Source organism: Pongo pygmaeus, chromosome 18 (genome assembly GCF_028885625.2).
Source record: "Pongo pygmaeus isolate AG05252 chromosome 18, NHGRI_mPonPyg2-v2.0_pri, whole genome shotgun sequence".
NCBI lineage: Eukaryota > Metazoa > Chordata > Mammalia > Primates > Hominidae > Pongo > Pongo pygmaeus.
In genome coordinates, this window is record NC_072391.2 from 3068649 (window position 1) to 3086077 (window position 17429).

At 51.9% G+C, this 17429-nt stretch overlaps 1 protein-coding gene across 5 annotated transcripts; it reads left to right on the forward strand.

Annotated features, from left to right (window-relative positions):
* Window positions 1-463: 463 nt before the first annotated feature.
* FLYWCH2 (FLYWCH family member 2) lies at window positions 464-17207 on the forward strand. Of its 5 annotated transcripts, none has more exons than XM_054455534.2 (4): window positions 464-1020; window positions 13066-13166; window positions 14198-14617; window positions 16888-17207. In XM_054455534.2, the coding sequence occupies exons 3-4, from the start codon at window positions 14296-14298 to the stop codon at window positions 16986-16988; spliced, it is 423 nt and encodes a 140-aa protein (XP_054311509.1). In that variant the 5' UTR covers window positions 464-1020; window positions 13066-13166; window positions 14198-14295; the 3' UTR covers window positions 16989-17207. The 5 variants fall into 5 exon arrangements, with proteins under 5 accessions (XP_054311509.1, XP_054311508.1, XP_054311507.1 ...); XM_054455533.2 differs by having other exon boundaries at window positions 484-926; XM_054455532.2 differs by lacking the exon at window positions 464-1020 and adding an exon at window positions 12053-12556.
* The last annotated feature ends 222 nt before the right edge of the window (window positions 17208-17429 follow it).

Below are 17429 nucleotides of genomic sequence, written 5' to 3' on the forward strand. Positions count from 1 at the left end.
TGGCACATTCAGCGGCCGCTTTAGAGCGGGGGGGGGGGGGGGGGGGCGGGGCGCGGAGCCAGGCTTGGGGGGACCAAGGTGGCGGGCGGAGTGGGGGCGACCCCGCGGGGCTGGGAGGGCCGCGGTGAGCCTAGAGGGCTGTGCCGGGGCCGCTCTGGACGCTGCAGCCAAGTGTCCCAGGAAAGCAGCGCCCAGGGCCCCGCAGGTCCCTGTGCCCGGAGCCAGCCCAGTCCCCCTGCACTGGGTGGCTGGAGGATGGCGAGTGTCCCGGGCACCCCTTGGGCCGGGTGAACGTGGTTGGGCACGGAGAGGGCGGGACCCGTGGGCACGGGTGTGCCCAGTGGGCCAGGGCTGGACCAATAACGAGAAAGGATGAATGGACAGGGGCTGAACTGCAGAGCGAGGGCGGGACTAATGGGCGAGGGCTGGACCAATGGGCAGGGACTAAACTAATAGACGAGGGCTGGACCAATGGCGCGGATGAGGCCGCTGTGTCGTCAAGGATGCAGAGCTGAAAGCAAGGCAGTGGCTTCCATGAGCCTAAATACCTTCCCTCCGCACGCTCGGTATCGCGACGGGGGAGAGCAAAACCTTTAAACAAATTCCTCAGTTTTCCCCGCAGATAGCCGGAGTCAAAGCCGTGAGGAAGCCCGGGGGTCGCAGTGAAGCCCAACCCACTGGCGCTGAGAGAACCTCGCCCGGGACCCGGATCCAGGCCGCATGTCCCGCGAGGCTCCGCCCCTGACGGCGACACCCAATCCCGGGTGTACCCGCCCCCTTACTGAATTTTGGCCCCGCCTCCGCCCTCCGATTGGCCGGACGCCAGCTCTACGCCGCACTGGCAAGACGCGGAGGAGCGGCCTCCGCCAGAAGACAGGGCACCCGCGGCCTTGCTGCGCATGCTCGCGCTGTGACCCCGGCTTGAGGTAACGGCGCGAGCTGAGGCGGGGGCCCTTGGCGTGGAGGCTGAGGGACCCGCCGCGGCGCTGTCGCCGGAGAGGGAGGGCACCGCTGCCGTCGGTGAGGACGGGCCCCGGCGGGCGGGGAGGGTCCTGCGTCCTCGGCATGGACGCGTCCCCGGCCCGGCTCTCCCGGGGGTCCCGAGGGCTGCGGGTGCTGAGGAGGGGTCCGCGTCCTGGTGCTCAGGCCGCCTCATGTGGGGTCTCCCGCGATTCCCTCTTTGCCTCTCGCCCCTCCTTCCCCACCCCCTCCAATCCCCTGTCCAAAGCCTCAACACCCCCACATGAAGGAGCTCCGTACTCGCCCGCCGGCCCCTGGCGGTGTCCGCCGCGCCCAGCGCTGCCTTCCCGGCACCCCCAACCCCCGCCGGCCCCGTCCCACCGTTGCAGCTCGGGAGGTCCCTGCAGGGACGGCAGCGAGTTGGAGGCGTGAGATACTGGGGCGGGGGAGATACTCGGGGCCTCAGGGTGTGGGTATTCTTGGGAGAGGAGAGAGCCGGGGAGCTGGGACCATTTGGGCGCAGCCCAGCCCGCGTTTGATGCCAGTTGCATTGGGTAAAGGAGTGAAATAAAGATTCTGAGCCCTGGTGATTAGGGGAAGGAGCTGCCATGACTGAAATTCCCATCGTGGGGAAGCTCCGCGCTGCACGCCTTAGACTAGCAGTTCTTGGCCTTCTTGGGGCGGGGGTCACTGCCGGTTTTTTAAATCTCCATGTAAGGACGTGTATTGCACACCTTAGTGTCCCGTCATCCTGTCGGGGTCAATCACAGCCCTGCTGTGGGCTGCGTGGAGCAGTAATTATTGAGGAGCAGCTGTCCATATCGCCTGGGAACTTTTGCAATGACTTCACCCTTGCCTGTCAGCTATTAACATCCCTTGATAAATTCACCACTATTTCCATTACGCAGATGAAACCTGCTGGGAGGGTAAGGGATTTGTCCTCGTGGCTGAGGATGCCGGTGCTGGTGGACATTAATGATGTTTCTCTTCCGTGCTTATGAAGATGATTCTGTGGGTCCACCATGAGGCACCAGGCAGGGGTCCTCTCTTCCAGAACCTCGTCAGTAAGGAACTGAACCTTGTTTCAGGGTTTCCCAAACCCTGAAACCCAAACCTAGTTTCAATGTTTCAGCAACATTGAAACTAATGTTTCCTGATGCTGTCCTAACAAATAAAGTGGCTTAAAGCAACACAGGCCGGGCGCGGTGGCTCACGCCTGTAATCCCAGCACTTTGGGAGGCCGAGGCGGATAGATCACAAGGTCAGGAGATAGAGACCATTCTGACTAACATGGTTAAACCCCGTCTCTACTTAAAAAAAAAATACAAAAATTAGTCGGGGCCGGGCGTGGTGGCTCACGCCTGTAATCCCAGCACTTTGGGAGGCCAAGGAGGGTGGATCACCTGAGGTCGGGAGTTCGAGACCAGCCTGACCAACATGGAGAGACCCCGTCTCTACTAAAAATACAAAATTAGCCGGGTGTGGTGGTGCATGCCTCTAATCCCAGCTACTTGGGAGGCTGAGACAGGAGAATGGCTTGAACCCGGGAGGCAGAGGTTGCAGTGACCCAAGGTCGCGCCACTGCACTCCAGCCTGGGCGATAAGAGCAACACTCCGACTAAAAAAAACAAACAAACAAACTCCGGGTGATTCTTAGGGATAGTGACATCATTGGGGAACTGCTATTCATATGTTCATAGACTCATTTTACCTTTTTCTGAATATTTAACAACTTTATTGAGATAATTCACATACCGTGCAATTTACCCATTTAAAGTGTACATTTCGGCCGGGCGCGGTGGCTCACACCTGTTATCCCAGCACTTTGGGAGGCCAAGGCGGGCGGATCACGAGGTCAGGAGATCGAGACCATCCTGGCTAACATGGTGGAACCCCGTCTCTACTAAAAATACAAAAAAATTAGCCAGGCGTGGTGGCGGGCGCCTATAATCCCAGCTACTCGGGAGGCTGAGGCAGGAGAATGGCGTGAACCCGGGAGGCGGAGCTTGCAGTGAGATCACGCCACTGCACTCTAGCCTGGGCGACAGAGCGACACTCCGTCTCAAAAAAAAAAAAAAAAAAAAACCAACCAAACAAACAAAAATATATATATACACAGTTCAGTGGCTTTAGTGTGCTCACAAAGTTGTGCAACCCTCATGAAAATTCCTTTTAGGACATTTTCATCACCCCAGAAAGCACATACCCACTAGTAGTCACTCCTCATTCTCCCCTTCCCCACCCCAATCCGGAGATAACCACAAAATCTACGTTCTGTCCCCATAGATTTTCTTACTCTGTAGATTCTCTAGACTCTAAGTAATTTCATGGAAATGGAATCATATAATACATGGTCTTTTGGGTCTGGCTTCTTTTACCGAGCATAATTTCTTCAAGGTTCATTCATGTTGTAGCATAGATTTTTTTTACTGCCAAATAATATTCCATTTTATACATGCACCATATTGTATTTATTCATTCATCCATTGATGGATATTTGGGCTGTTTCCACGTTTTGGCTTTCGTGAATAATGCAACTATGAACATTCATGTACACATTTTTGTGTGGACATGTGTTTTCATTTCTTCGGGGCATGTATCTAGTAGTGGAATTGCTGGGTCATAGGGTAACTCTACATTTCACCTTTTGAGGAACTGCCAGGCTGGTTTCCAAAAATGGCTGCACCATTTTACATTCCCCTCAGTAGTGTATGAGGGTTCCAGTTTCTCCTCATCCTCACCAACACTTGCTATTGTCTTTTTTGTTTGTTTGTTTGTTTTATTATGTCCATCCTAGTGGTGTGAAGTGGTATCTCATTGTGGTTTTGATTTGCATTTCCCTGGTGACTAATGATGGTGAGCATCTTCTCATATATTAGCCATTTGTATATCTTCTTTGGAGAAAAGCCTATTTGGAGCCTTTGCCCATTATTATTATTATTATTATTTTTGAGACGGAGTATCACTTTGTTCCCCAGGCTGCAGTGCAGTGCAGTGCAGTGCAGTGGCGCCATCTTGGCTCACTGAAACCTCCACCTCCCGGGTTCAAGCAATTCTCATGCTGCGCAGCCTCCTGAGTAGCTGGGATTACAGGCATGTGCCACCATGCCCAGCTAATTTTTGTATTTTTAGTAGAGACAGGGTTTCACTATGTTGTCTAGGCTGATCTCGAACTCCTGACCTCAGGTGATCCTCCTGCCTCAGCCTCCCTAAGTGCTGGGATTACAGGCATGAGCCACCATGCCCTGCCCCTTTGCCTTTTTTTTTTTTTTTGAGGCGGATTTTGCTCTTATTGTCCAGGCTGGAGTGCAATGGCGCAATCTCAGCTTACCGCAACCTCCGCCTCTTGGGTTCAAGCAATTCTCCTGTCTCAGCCTCCTGAGTAGCTGGGATTACAGGCATGTGCCACCACGCCTGGCTAATTTTGTATTTTTAGTAGAGACAGGGTTTCTCCATGTTGGTCAGGCTGGTCTCAAACTCCCGACAAGTGATCCACCCGCCTCGGCCTCCCAAAGTGCTGGGATTACAGATGTGAGCCACCATGCCCGGCCGCCCATTTTTAAATTGTTTGTTTGTTTGCTTGTTTATTACTGAGTTGTAAGAGTTCTTTATAAATTCCAGATACAAGTCCCTTATCAGATATATGATTTGCAAACATTTTTTCCCATTCTATGGGTTATCTCTTAACTTGCAAAAGTTTTATGGCTGAAACACAAAACTCTTAAACTTTGTTGAAGTCCAGTTTATTTCTTCATAGGTTGTTTGTGCCTTTCATTGTATTGAAGAAAGCTTTGCCTAATCTAAGGTTATGAGAATTTAGTTTTTCTTTTAAAAAAAGTTTTCTTACTGTAGCTCTTGTAATAAACTATAATTTTTTGTTTTTTCATTGTTTTGAGACAGGATCTCACTGTCACCCAAGCTGGAGTGCAGTGGTGCAATCTCGGCTCACTGCAACCTCTGCCCCACTGGCTTAAGTAATCCTTCCACCTCAGCTTCCCGAGTAGCTGGGACCACAGGTGGATACCACCATGCCCAGCATTTTTGTTTTGTTTTGTTTTGTATTTTTAGTAGAGATGAGGTCTCGCCATGTTGCCCAGGCTAGACTTGAACTCCTGAGCTGAAGAGATCCGCCCACCTCAGCCTCTCAAAGTGCTAGGCTTATAGGTATGAGCCACCATGCCTAGCCATATAATTTATTTAGAGTTAATTTTTGTATATGCTGTGAGGAAAGCATACAACTTCATTCTTTTGTATTGGATATTCAGTGGTCCTAGCATTTAATGTTTGTTTTTATTATTATTATTATTATTTTTTTTTTTTTTGAGACAGAGTCTTGGTCTGTCACCCAGGCTGGAGTACAGCAGCACAATCACAGCTTACTGCAGCCTTGACCTCCCAGGCTCAAGCAACCCTCCCACCTCATCCTCCCAAGTTGCTGGAACTACATACATGCCCCACCACCCTGGTTAATGATATTTTTTGTAGAGACGGGATCTCACTATGTTGCCTAGGCTGGTCTGGAACTCCTGGGCTCAAGCGATCCTCCTGCATCACCCTCCCAAAGTACTGCAATTACAAGCATGAGTGACCACGCCTGGCCCAACATTTGTCGTTAAGACTATTTTCCCTCCACAGAACTGTCTTGTCACCTTTGCGGAAAATCAGTTCACTGTATATGTAAGAGTGTATTTCTGGACTCTCAGTTCTATTCTGTTGGTCTTTGTGTCTGTGTTTTATTTGTTTGTTTGTTTTTTAAGAGGTGGAGTCTTGCTCTGTTGCCCAGGCTGGAGTGTAGTGGTGCGATCTTGGCTCACTGCAACCTCCGACTCCCGGGTTCTAGCAATTCTCCTGCCTCAGCCTCCCGAGTAGCTGAGACTATAGTTGCATGCCGCCACACTCGGCTAATTTTTTGTATTTTTAGTAGAAACGGGGTTTCACCGTGTTGCCCAGGCTGGTCTCGAACTCCTGAGCTCAGGCAATCCACCCACCTCGGCCTCCCAAAGTGCTGGGATTACAGGCATGAGCCACTGTGCCCGGCCTGTGTTGGTCTTTATGCCAGTACCACATTGTATTGATTACTGTAGCTTTGTGATAATATATTTTGAAATAGAGATGTGTCAGTCCTGCAAGTTTTTTTTTTTTTTCGAGATTGTTTTTCCTATTCTGGGTTCCTTGAGTTTTCATGTGAATTTTAGGACCAGCTTGTCAGTTTCTCCAAAAAAAAAAAAAAAAGCCAGCTGGAATTAAGGATCTATAGATCAATGTCAGAAGTATTGTCATCTTAACAATATGAAGTCTTCCAATCCATGAACATGGGATGTTTTTCGATTTGTTTAGGGCTTCTTTAATTTCTTTCAACAATGTCATGATCTTCTTGGGGAACCTGAAGCCCAGTAGGTGCTCCAGTGCTGTGGGCTGACCAGCTTGACCAGCTAAGCCTCTTATCCTGGAGGAAGTCCCAGGACTGGCTTCTTCTTGGCTACCTTGTCCTCCAAATGGAGAGTAGGAGGAGATCTTCATAACCTTCACTTCTCTGACATTCTGTGGAACTATTTCTCTGCAGCTTCATGAGCTAGAGCAAATATCATGGTTTTTAAGAGCAGAAGTAACTTTTTAAGTTAAAAAGTCATTGAAGCAAATTTACTATTGCACTACTTAGGAGGTGTGCATGGGACTAATTGTAGAAAACAAATATTTGTCATTTTTGAAAATGAGGTATTAAACACTATGATTAACTGAAATTTGATATTCAGAAAAGTATCACTTGTGTTTTTCCAGAACACATGAAAATGATTCATAAAACACGGTCCCTACCAGGCAACCTTTGTCAGGGCCATTTTGCTCAAAATTTGGTGGTTTTTTTTTGTTGTTGTTGTTGTTGTTTGTGTGTGAGTGTATACACGTGTATACAGTCATTTTTCAATCTGTCCTAACCTTTACTTTTTTTTTTTTGAGACAGAGTCTCGCTCTGTCACACAGGTTGGAATGCAGTGGCCTGATCTCGGCTCACTGCAAGCTCCGCCTCCTGGGTTCACGCCATTCTCCTGCCTCAGCCTCCCGAGTAGCTGGGACTACAGGTGCCTGCCACCATGCTCGGCTAATTTTTTGTATTTTTAGTAGAGATGGGGTTTCACCATGTTAGCCAGGATGGTCTCGATCTCCTGACCCTGTGATCCACCTGCTTCAGCCTCCCAAAGTGCTGGGATTACAGGCGTGAGCCACTGCGCCCAGCCAACCTTTACTTTTAAAGAAAAAGCACTAGAAAAGACTATATTTTAAAAAAAAAGCCTGAAAAAGAGTAAAGGTGCTTACGCTGGGTTTTCTGTGATAAAATAGTTAATGTTTTGGGTCATATTAATGCAGCTAGCTACTTACCTTTAAAAAAAAACTTTTTATTTTGGAATTATTTTAGCTTTATAAAAAAGTCCCAGAGGCAGTACAGAGTCCCCATAGATCCTCCCCACCCCCAGCTTCCCCTCATGTTAACATCTCATAATAAATTATTGTTGGTACAGAACTACAAAACTGGGCACAGTGGCTCACACCTGTAATCCAGAACTTTGGGAGGCCAAGGCAAGCAAATCACTTGAGGTCAGGAGTTCGAGACCAGTCTGGCCAACATGATGAAACCCTGTCTCTATTAAAAATACGATAATTAGCCAGGCGTGGTGGTGCCTGCCTGTAGTCCCAGCTACTTGGGAAGCTGAGGTGGGAGGATCACTTTGAGCCCATGAATGTGAGGTTACAGTGAGCCATGGTTGTATCACTGCACTCCAAGCAATATACCAAGACCCTGCCTCCCAAAAAAAGAAAAAAGAAAACTAACCTATAGACTTTATTTGGATTTCATCAGTGTTTTCACTAATGCCCTTTTTGTGTTCGGGAGTGTAATCTGAGATCTGATCCCACATTCATTTTTGTGTGCGTGTGTGTGTGTGTGTTTTTCTGTTTTTGTTGTTGTTGTTGTTTGTTTTTTTTGAGTTGGAGTCTCGCTCTGTTGCCCAGGCTGGAGTGCAGTGGCGAGATCTTTGCTCACTGCAACCTCTGCCTCCCAGGTTAAAGCAGTTCTTCTGTGTCCGCCTCCTGAGTAGCTGGGATTACTAGGTGCGCAGCACCATGCCTGACTAATTTTTTTTTTTTGGGGGGGGACAATGTTTTGCTCTTGTTGCCCAGGCTGGAGTGCAGTGGCGCTATCTCGGCTCACTGCAATCTCCACCTTCTGATTTCAAGTGATTCTCCTGCGTCAGCCTCCCGAGTAGCTGGGATTACAGGTACCTGCCACCATGCCCGGCCAATTTTTTTTTTGTATTTTTAGTAGAGAAGAGGTTTCACCATGTTGGCCAGGTTGTCTCGAACTCCTGACCTTGTGATCCACCCACCTCAGCCTCCCAAAGTGCTGGGATTGCAGGCATGAGCCACCACGCCCAGCCACGCCAGACTAATTTTTATATTTTTACTGGAGACGGAGTTTTGCCATGTTAGCCAGGCTGATCTTGACCTCTTGACCTCAAGTAATCGACCCACCTCAACCCCCCCGAGTTCTGGAATTACAAACGTCAGCCACCTCGCTCGCCCAGCCCAGATTGTCATCTTTGGAAATGAGGCACTAAGCCCAGCCGACAGTCAAGGGAGGGGACTTAAGCTCCACTTCCTGGAGGGGGAAGTGTCCGCACATACTGTTTAGAATTCCTCTTAAGGAAGATTTTTCCCTTCTCCAACATTTATTTATTTAGTTATTTATATCAGCTTGGACTCATGGATATTTATTTTATTATCTGGGTTATAATCCCGACCACTGGCTTCCAAGGCAGGACCTCAGCTCTGAGGATCAGTTTTCTCTGTAACTGGCATTTCTGACTTCAAGCATCTGCTGCCCAAGGCCATTGGCTCTGGACCAGGCCTCCATTTCCCCAGGGACAGAGTGGAGTGATGGGGACACTGGGAATGGAGGTTGCTGGGTGGCAGTAATAGAGGTCAGGATTGACATAATAGGACTTTTTTTCCTGACTCAGGTCAAGGACCAAGGACGTGGCTCTGGGCAGGTCACTTCTGTGCCAGGTGCAGGCAGGAGGACCAGAGTGGCAGGCTTCTCTCTCTGTCTCTTTTATTTTATTTTATTTTATTTTTTGAGACAGAGTCTCGCCCTGTCGCCCAGGCTGGAGTGCAGTGGTGCGATCTCGGCTCACTGCAAGTTCCGCCGCCCGGATTCATGCTATTCTCCTGCCTCAGCCTCCCGAGTAGCGGGATCTCGATCTCCTGACCTCGTGATCCACCCACCTCGGCCTCCCAAAGTGCTGGGATTATAGGCGTGAGCCACCGCGCCTGGCCTCTCTCTTTTATTTTATTTAAATAATTTATTTTTTATAGTGATGAGGTCTCACTATGTTGCCCAGGCTGGTCTCGAACTCCTGGGCTTAAGTGATCCTCCCGCCTTGTTCATGCTTCTGACCGGCCAGCTGCAATCTCAGGTTGCTATGACCCTTCCTTGGGTTAAATCATTTGCTAGAGCGGCCCAAAGAACTCAAGGAAACAATGCCAGGCACCGGGGCTCATGCCTGTAATCCTAGCACTTTGGGAGGTTGAGGCAGGTGGATCACTTGAGGTTGGGATTTCAAGACCAGCCTGGCCAACACGGTGAAACCCCGTCTCAACTGAAAATACAAAGATTAGCTGGGCATAGTGGCCGGCGCTTGTAATCCCAGCTACTCGGGAGGCTGAGACAGGAGAATTGCTCGAACCTGGGAGGTGGAGGTTGCAGTGAGCTGAGATTGCAACATTGCACTCCAGCCTGGGTGACAAGAGCGAGACTCCGTCTCAAAAAAACAAACAATTTACAGGCCAGGTGTGGTAGCTCATGCCTGTAATCCCAGCACTCTGGGAAGCTGAGGCGGGTGGATCACCTGAGGTCAGGAGTTCGAGACCAGCTTGGCCAACATGGTGAAACCCCATCTCTACTAAAAATACAAAAAATTAGCTGGGCATGGTGGTGCGCACCAGTAATCCCAGCTACTTGTGAGGCTGAGACAGGAGAATATCTTGAACCCAGGAGGCAGAAGTTGCAGTGAGCCAAGATCACACCACTGCACTCCAGCCTGGGAGACAGAGCGAGACTCCATCTCAAAAAAAAAAAAAAAACTTATTTACATTTACCATTTTATTATAAAGGACACAGATGAAAATATAAATGCAGCCGGGCATAGTGGCTCATGCCTATAATCCCAGCACTTTAGGAGGCTGAGGTGGGTGGATCATGAGCTCAACAGATCGAGACCATCCTGGCCAACATGGTGAAACCCCGTATCTACTAAAAATATAAAAATTAGGAGGGCATGGTGGCACGTGCCTGTAGGCTGAGGCAGGAGGATCACTTGAACCCAGGAGGTGGAGGTTGCAGTGATCTGAGATTGCACCACTGCACTCCAGCCTGGTGACAAAGCGAGATTCTGTCTCAAAAAATAAAATAACTGAAATATATATATTTTAAATATATATCATATATAATGTATATATTATATATGTCATATATAATATATGTCATATATATGTCATATATAATATATTATATATGTCATATATATGTCATATATAATATATTATATATGTCATATATATCATATATTATATATGTCATATATATCATATATTATATATGTCATATATAACATATATTATATATGTCATATATAATATATATTATATATGTCATATATAACATATATTATGTATGTCATATATAATATATATTATGTATGTCATATATATAATATATATTATGTATGTCATATACCATATATAATATATGTATATATGTCATATATGCGTATATAATATATGTCACATATGTACATATATTTTATTTATATATATGTATATACACATATACACACATATATAAATGCAGCAGCACGTGTGGGAGGGGCTCAGTTTCCATTCCCACCCCACTCCCAACTCCCACACACCCCTCCAAGGACTCCATGTGTTCCTGGAAGCTCTCGGAACCCTCTCCTTTTGGGTTTTTATGGAGGCTTCATTACATAGGCATGATTGATTGAACCATAGGCCATTGGTGATCAACTTAACCTTCAGGCCCTCTCCCTTTCCTGGAGTTTGGAGGTGGGGCTGAAAGTCCCAACCCTCTAACCCTGCCTTGGTCTTTCTGGTGACCAGCCCCACTGAAGCAGCCCAGGGGCTGCCAGCCATCAGTCAGTGCCTAAGCATACAAAAAGACATCATTTTGGAGATTCCAGGAATTTTAGGAATTATATACTGGGAGAGAGGGTCAAAGACCAAATATATATTTCACAATATGAAAGAGCCCAATTTACGTATTTCAGGATTCCCTTCTTGTTACAGCGTAACGAGATTTTTTTATTTTCCTGACTTTTCGCTTTGGAGAATTAGTCAATAGTTTAGGTCTGTCTTGTTCCTTTACTATGGGGTTTGAATTTGAGATGGGGCTGACGTCACTTTGGGGCCCTTTTCTTTTCTTCTTTTTTTTTTTTTTTTGAGATGGAGTCTCGCTCTGTCGCCCAGGCTGGAGTGCAGTGGCACGATCTCGGCTTACTGCACTGCAAGCTCCGCCTCCTGGGTTCACGCCATTCTCCTGCCTGAGCCTCCCGAGTAGCTGGGATTACAGGCGCCCGCCACCACGCCGGGCTAATTTTTTGTATTTTTAGTAGAGACGGGGTTTCAACATGTTAGCCAGGATGGTCTCGATCTCCTGACCTTGTGATCCGCCCGCCTCGGGCTCCCAAAGTGCTGGGATTACAGGCGTGAGCTACTGCGCCCGGCCCCTTTGGGGCTCTTTTCTACAGCTCAGAGTTGGCCTGGCTGCAGGGCTGGGACTATGGAATGGCAAGGAGGTGCCTCAGGTGCCAAATATTAGGTTGGTGAAAATTAATTGCGGTTTTGTTATTGAAAGCAATGGCAAAACCGCAATTACTTTTGCACTAACCTAATCTAAGGAGGCGTGCAGTCTGGGGGTCAGAGTGAGTGTGGAGGTCTCAGGGAATGGCCGCTGGCCTGGAGGAGGCTGCTCGGTCTGGGTCCCTGCCAGCCTTGTGGGGACCAACTGCTGTATCTTGCAGGAATTTGCAAGCTGGGTATGCAAGAGGCTGCATCTTTTTTGGAGTCTGGGAGCGCCGCGGTGGCAGAACCGACACGGCGGGAGGCGCTAGAGGACCCGGGGTAGACTCGGACGTGGGGTCAGGAAACCTAGCATTTATTCCTGCCCGGACCGCCCATTCACGCTGCGGAGTGTGGGAGGCGTGGGGAGATGGGCCGCCAGAGGGACGTGCGCCGGAGCCAATCAGCGTGTAAAGCAGGGCGCTATGTGGTTGGGGCCTCCCGTAACCCTTTTCCGCCCCAGAGTGGCCGGCGGGGTCTTCGCCACCGCAGGTTCCCAGGGCTCCCCAGGTCTCCGGCATCCCCACATCGCCCTGTGAGGCAGATGAGCAGAGTCGGAAGGGCTGCACAGGAGGAACGGGTTGGCTTGTCCGGAGGCGGACGGATAACGCGACCCCGATCCCTGCGGTACTCTGCAGTCATGTGACTCGCCGCCTGGCGCATTTCTTCGAGTGCCCGCCCCCTCGAGAAGGTGCCCCTGGGGTGGGGCCTTCACATCTGCTTTTGTTTAGTGGTCAGAGGACTACAGAGGGGAGCTCTCAGGACAAGGCCCCCAACCCCGTACTCCAGCCCTGCATCCTTAGGCCCCTTTCATGGACAATAGGGTCTTAGAAAAATCGCCAGGGTGCTGGGCATGGACCCCTCAGGCCAGACGCATTGGGAGGGGTCCAAGGAAACTATGAGAACCTCAAGACCAGGTTGGGGGATCGGCCCCGAGGGAAAAGTGGGCATCTCTGGGCCTTGTCCTGCCTGGGTCCTGGACAGGGGGCTAGGTGGCTACCCAGGCTGCAGTCTTGGGTCTAGGCTAAAACTGTAAGCTAGGAAAGACCCCATCGTCTGCCCACCACCCAGTCTCCCCCTCAAAAGACAGAAAGGCCACCCCACACTGGTGCTGCAGCACGTCAGGACTGGGTCTCCAGGCCAGCCAGAGCCCGGCACTTGCCCCTACAGGGTTATAACCCATCCTTTCTGCTTCTCCAGGCTAGAAGCCAAGGAGCCTTTAGTGACCGTGGGATCCACGACATCTCCACATCGCTGTCGCCACCCAGCCAGGGCAGCGCCAGCACCAGCTCAGACGCAAGGTTGGTGTGAGAACCAGCGGGCGTGGCCGGGCGCGGTGGCTCACGCTTGTAATCCCAGCAATTTGGGAGGCCGAGGCGGGCGGATCACGAGGTCAGGAGATGGAGACCACGGTGAAACCCCGTCTCTACTAAAAATACAAAAAATTAGCCAGGCGTGGTGGCGGGCGCCTGTAGGCCCAGCTACTCGGAGAGGCTGAGACAGGAGAATGGCTTGAACCCAGGAGGCGGAGCTTGCAGTGAGCCGAGATCGCGCCACTGCACTCCAGCCTGGGCGACAGAGCGAGACACCGTCTCCAAAACAAAACAAACAAAAAGAACCAACGGGCGGAGGAGCCTGTGGGCCTCCAGACGGGGATGCGGCTGGATCTGGTTGTCCCACCTGCCAGGGCCAGCTGCAGTGCTGTGGTCTGCAAAGTGCTGGCAGGTGCCTGGCCCATGCTCCCTGTGACAACACAAACTGAGCTAATGGCCCCAGAGTGTTTAGCTCTGATGCTTGGTGCCCAGGGACACCGGTGTCTGTTAACATGGACAAAGTACACCAGATGCTGTGTGGTCATGGGCTCTGTGTCCACTCCATCTCTGCCACTCTGTGGCTGTGTGGATCACCCTGGCATGTCTCAGTGTCCTCAACTGTGACTGGGTCCATAAGAACGGCCTGCTGTCATAACAGGGGTGGGAGGGGGGCTGGAAACAGTCCTCAGGGTGGAAACCCTTCGTCCGTGCTCAGCACGTGAGATGCCCATTGGTAGTGGCTGAGCTCTTAGTCCATTAGTCACTCTGATGGCCCCTTGTGGAGGGTGTTTATTGTGCACATTTTCCAGATGGGGAAAGTGAGGTTGGATGGGGGTGACGTACCCAAGGCTGCCAGGAGAGGAACTGGCAGAGCAGAAGCCTAGTTCCATCAGGCCCCCCGCCAGCCTTGGCCCCAGCGACCAGTGAGGCAGCCCCATCTGTCCCACCTCCCTCCCAGATCCATGTCTAGAGCCCCCCAAGGGCTTCCTCCACTGACGGGATTTTGCTTCCTTCCTTAGGACAGAACTGCTGGACTCCAGGTTCCTTGCCTGGGAGTAGAAGAAATCCACCTGCTGGGGGCTGAGTGTGGCCTGAGGGACAGGCCCTGGGTCCTGGGATGCCCCTGCCCGAGCCCAGCGAGCAGGAGGGTGAGAGTGTGAAGGCCGGCCAGGAGCCATCCTCCAAGCCAGGCACAGAAGTCGTCCCGGCAGCCCCCAGGAAGCCCAGAAAGTTCTCCAAACTGGTCCTGCTCACAGCCTCCAAAGACAGCACCAAGGTGGCGGGGGCCAAGCGCAAGGGCGTGCACTGTGTCATGTCCCTGGGGGTGCCAGGCCCTGCCACCCTTGCCAAGGCCCTCCTGCAGACCCACCCCGAGGCCCAGCGGGCCATTGAGGCAGCCCCTCAGGAGCCTGAGCAGAAACGGAGCAGGCAGGACCCAGGTGAGGCTCCACAGTGGCCCCCCAGGACAGCTCGGCACCTCCCAGGGTGGTCCCCACAGCCGCGCTGGCTCCATCAGGCCCTTCTCCCTGTCACGCGGGTCCTCGTTCCCTGACTTTGACCACGTGTGGAGAGCAGTGGCATAGGGGTTAGGGCACAGGCCTGGGCATCCCCCGACCTCCAACCCTGCCTCTGAGCGGCCTTGCCTCTCTGCGTCTGTTCCCCACTCTGGAATGCACTGCCCACTGGCTCCTTCACAAGGGAGTGTCTGAGGGTACGGTGGGGCCCACAGGCAGCTGCCATCAGCTTCAAGGTCTTGGCTCGCAGCTGCTCAATGAGGGTCTCTAAGGCCAGGGGCTTGATGGGTCACCTTTTCATATGTTCTAGAAAGCTCCTTTTGTCTCGCTCACCATTCAGTCACTTAGTAACATCCACTGAACAGCAGCTGTGTGCAGGCTGGGCTCTGGAAACTTGAGGCACGAAGGATGAGACTCCCAGCAGACTAAGGCAGTGACCTCAGCCTGGCTCTCCGGGACTGCCCCTGCTCTCCCTACCTCCTCTGTGCAAGCAATCACCTCCCACCAACCTCCAGGGAGATACAGCTCGGGGCTAACAGGTCCCATGGGGGAGTGGGGCTGGGGGTGTGGCCCTAGCTACTGCGGGCTGGCTGGAGGTGATGGGGCAGGTTCATTCCCTGTGCTTTATTGTGGGAGTGATGGGATGGATGGAGGCACTGAGCGTCTTCAGTCCCCCGCTCCCACTCCCCAGGGCCCTTGGCTCTGCCCCTGCTGTGTATTAGACCTTTCAGCTAGACTTGGGGGACATAGCCAGGTGGGGCATGGTAGCAGAGATGGGATGAGAGCAGGGCTTCCCCTTTCCCTGCACCCACCTCTCCCTGAGGTGGCCCAGGCCCTGCCCTGCTGTCCTCTGCAGGAGGACAGGTCCCCTCCTGGCCCCACAGCAGGTCCTGCCTCTGGACTCTACCAGGGCAGGCAGCAGTGGGGGCAGGGCCCTAGGCAGCAGAGGAAATGGGCTGGGTACACCTTTTGAACTGGAAGTTCCAGAGAGATGGGGCAGGGGGCTGCCCAGTGGGTGGGAAGAAGATGAGTTGGGGTTTCTTCCCAACTGGGAGTGGGCTCTGCCATGCCCTGAGAAGAAGAAAAGTCGTAGCAGGTGGCCTTGGCTTGTGATCTCTGAACAGGGGGCCCCTGGGGTCAGCCAGGGTACTCAGCCTGGCAGCCCATTGTAAGAAAAGGGGGTGCTCTTAGGGTTCCTTCAGTTTGCTGGCAGTGCAGGGACCCTGCCTCACTGATGGAAATTGAGGGGTGAGTGGCCTGAGGTCACAGAGGGTCACAGCCCCACAGTCTCCCCGGGGCTGAGACCCCAGAATGCCTGAGATGGTGGTGTCTGCAGCCACAGGCTTGGAGCTTTCAAGGAACCTGATGGACCCCTTGGCCTCCATCCCTCTGCTAGAGTCTCAGGCCTGGTGTGAGCAGTGCTCCGGGACTCAGAGGGACCCCGTCCTCCCAGAGCCGGTGGGAGTGCCTGGCTCTCACTGCAAAGCCCCCACCATCCCGTCCTGCTCTGAGAGCCTCTGCATGTCCCCCTGGCTTCTCCTGCCAACCTTGGGCAGAGGGTGCAGTCCCCATGGCCTGTGGGAGGCAGGGCTCAGAGGAGTGAAGTCGCCACTCTGAGGCCAACAGGAGGTCCCTGCAGAGGGCAGAGGGGGTTGGAGTCTGGCTCAGGGTCTGTTACACCTGAGCTCTGTGGAATGAGACCATCTCAAGGTCCTCCTAGCCCCTTTGAGACTCCTGCTCACTGCTGGGATCCATCTAGGCCTGGGACCATGGTGCCTTTGTGAGAATTGGAGTGCAGCCATCTTTGCCAGATGAAAGGCAGAGCAGGGCTCCATCAGGCGCCAAGGATCCCACAGGCAGTCATCCTCAGGCATCGACCACCCCCACCTGCCAACTCCTCTGTCCTTCCATCCCCACCCCAGGTCCAGCAGAGGCGATGGCTGTGGCTTCCCAGTGCTCAGCACAAACTTGGCCTCAAGTTTCCTGGAAATGACTTTAGCAGCTTTTGTGGCCCTGGCCTGGTGGCCTTGGGAGCAGCGTCCCTGAGTGGCAGTCACTTCTCAGTCAGGCAGAGGCTTCTGGCCCTGGAACATCCGCTGGCTGGGGTGAGAGTGAGGCCTGGTAGACCCCCAACAGCCAACCTGAGCCCTCCCTTCTCCATTGACACCAGCCTGATCCACCCTCTTCTCTTGTAGGCGCAGACAGAACAGAAGACAGTGGATTAGCAGCGGGGCCTCCTGAGGCTGCCGGGGAGAACTCTGCCCCCTGCTCTGTGGCACCTGGCAAGTCCCTGTAACCTTGACAACAGGTGCATCCTCCCAGGCCACCAAGCCAGCCATAGGCTTTTCTCTGTCCACAGGGCTTCTGGGGCCCAATCGGTGAATCTTTGCTTTCAACATTGTGTAATTGCTTTCTTCTTTTTTTTTTTTTTTTTTTTTAGATCAAGTATAAGTTACTTTTGTAAGCAGAAAAATACTTTCAAACAAGAATAAAAGAAGCTGTTCGCTAGACCCCATAATGGGCAGGTTTTAAACATTCCAGGCTTCTGGGTCCTTTGAGGCTCAGCTCTGATGCCACCACCCCTGGGTCTCCCCACCCCCCCACCCCAGCCCTTACTGGGCCCTTCCAAAGTACCCCTTAGTCACTGCCGTCGCTGACCCAAGTCTTGCTTCCTCCATGAAGCCTCCCAGACTGACAGCTCCCAGGCACTAAGGGAGCTCAGGCTTGCTAAGAATGG

Coding starts and splice junctions, on each gene's coding strand:
- FLYWCH2 (XM_054455534.2), top strand. CDS start 14,296: ATGCCCCTGCCCGAGCCCAGCGAGCAGGAGGGTGAGAGTGTGAAGGCC. Junction 14,618..16,887: donor ACGGAGCAGGCAGGACCCAG/GTGAGGCTCCAC, acceptor CTTCTCTTGTAG/GCGCAGACAGAACAGAAGAC.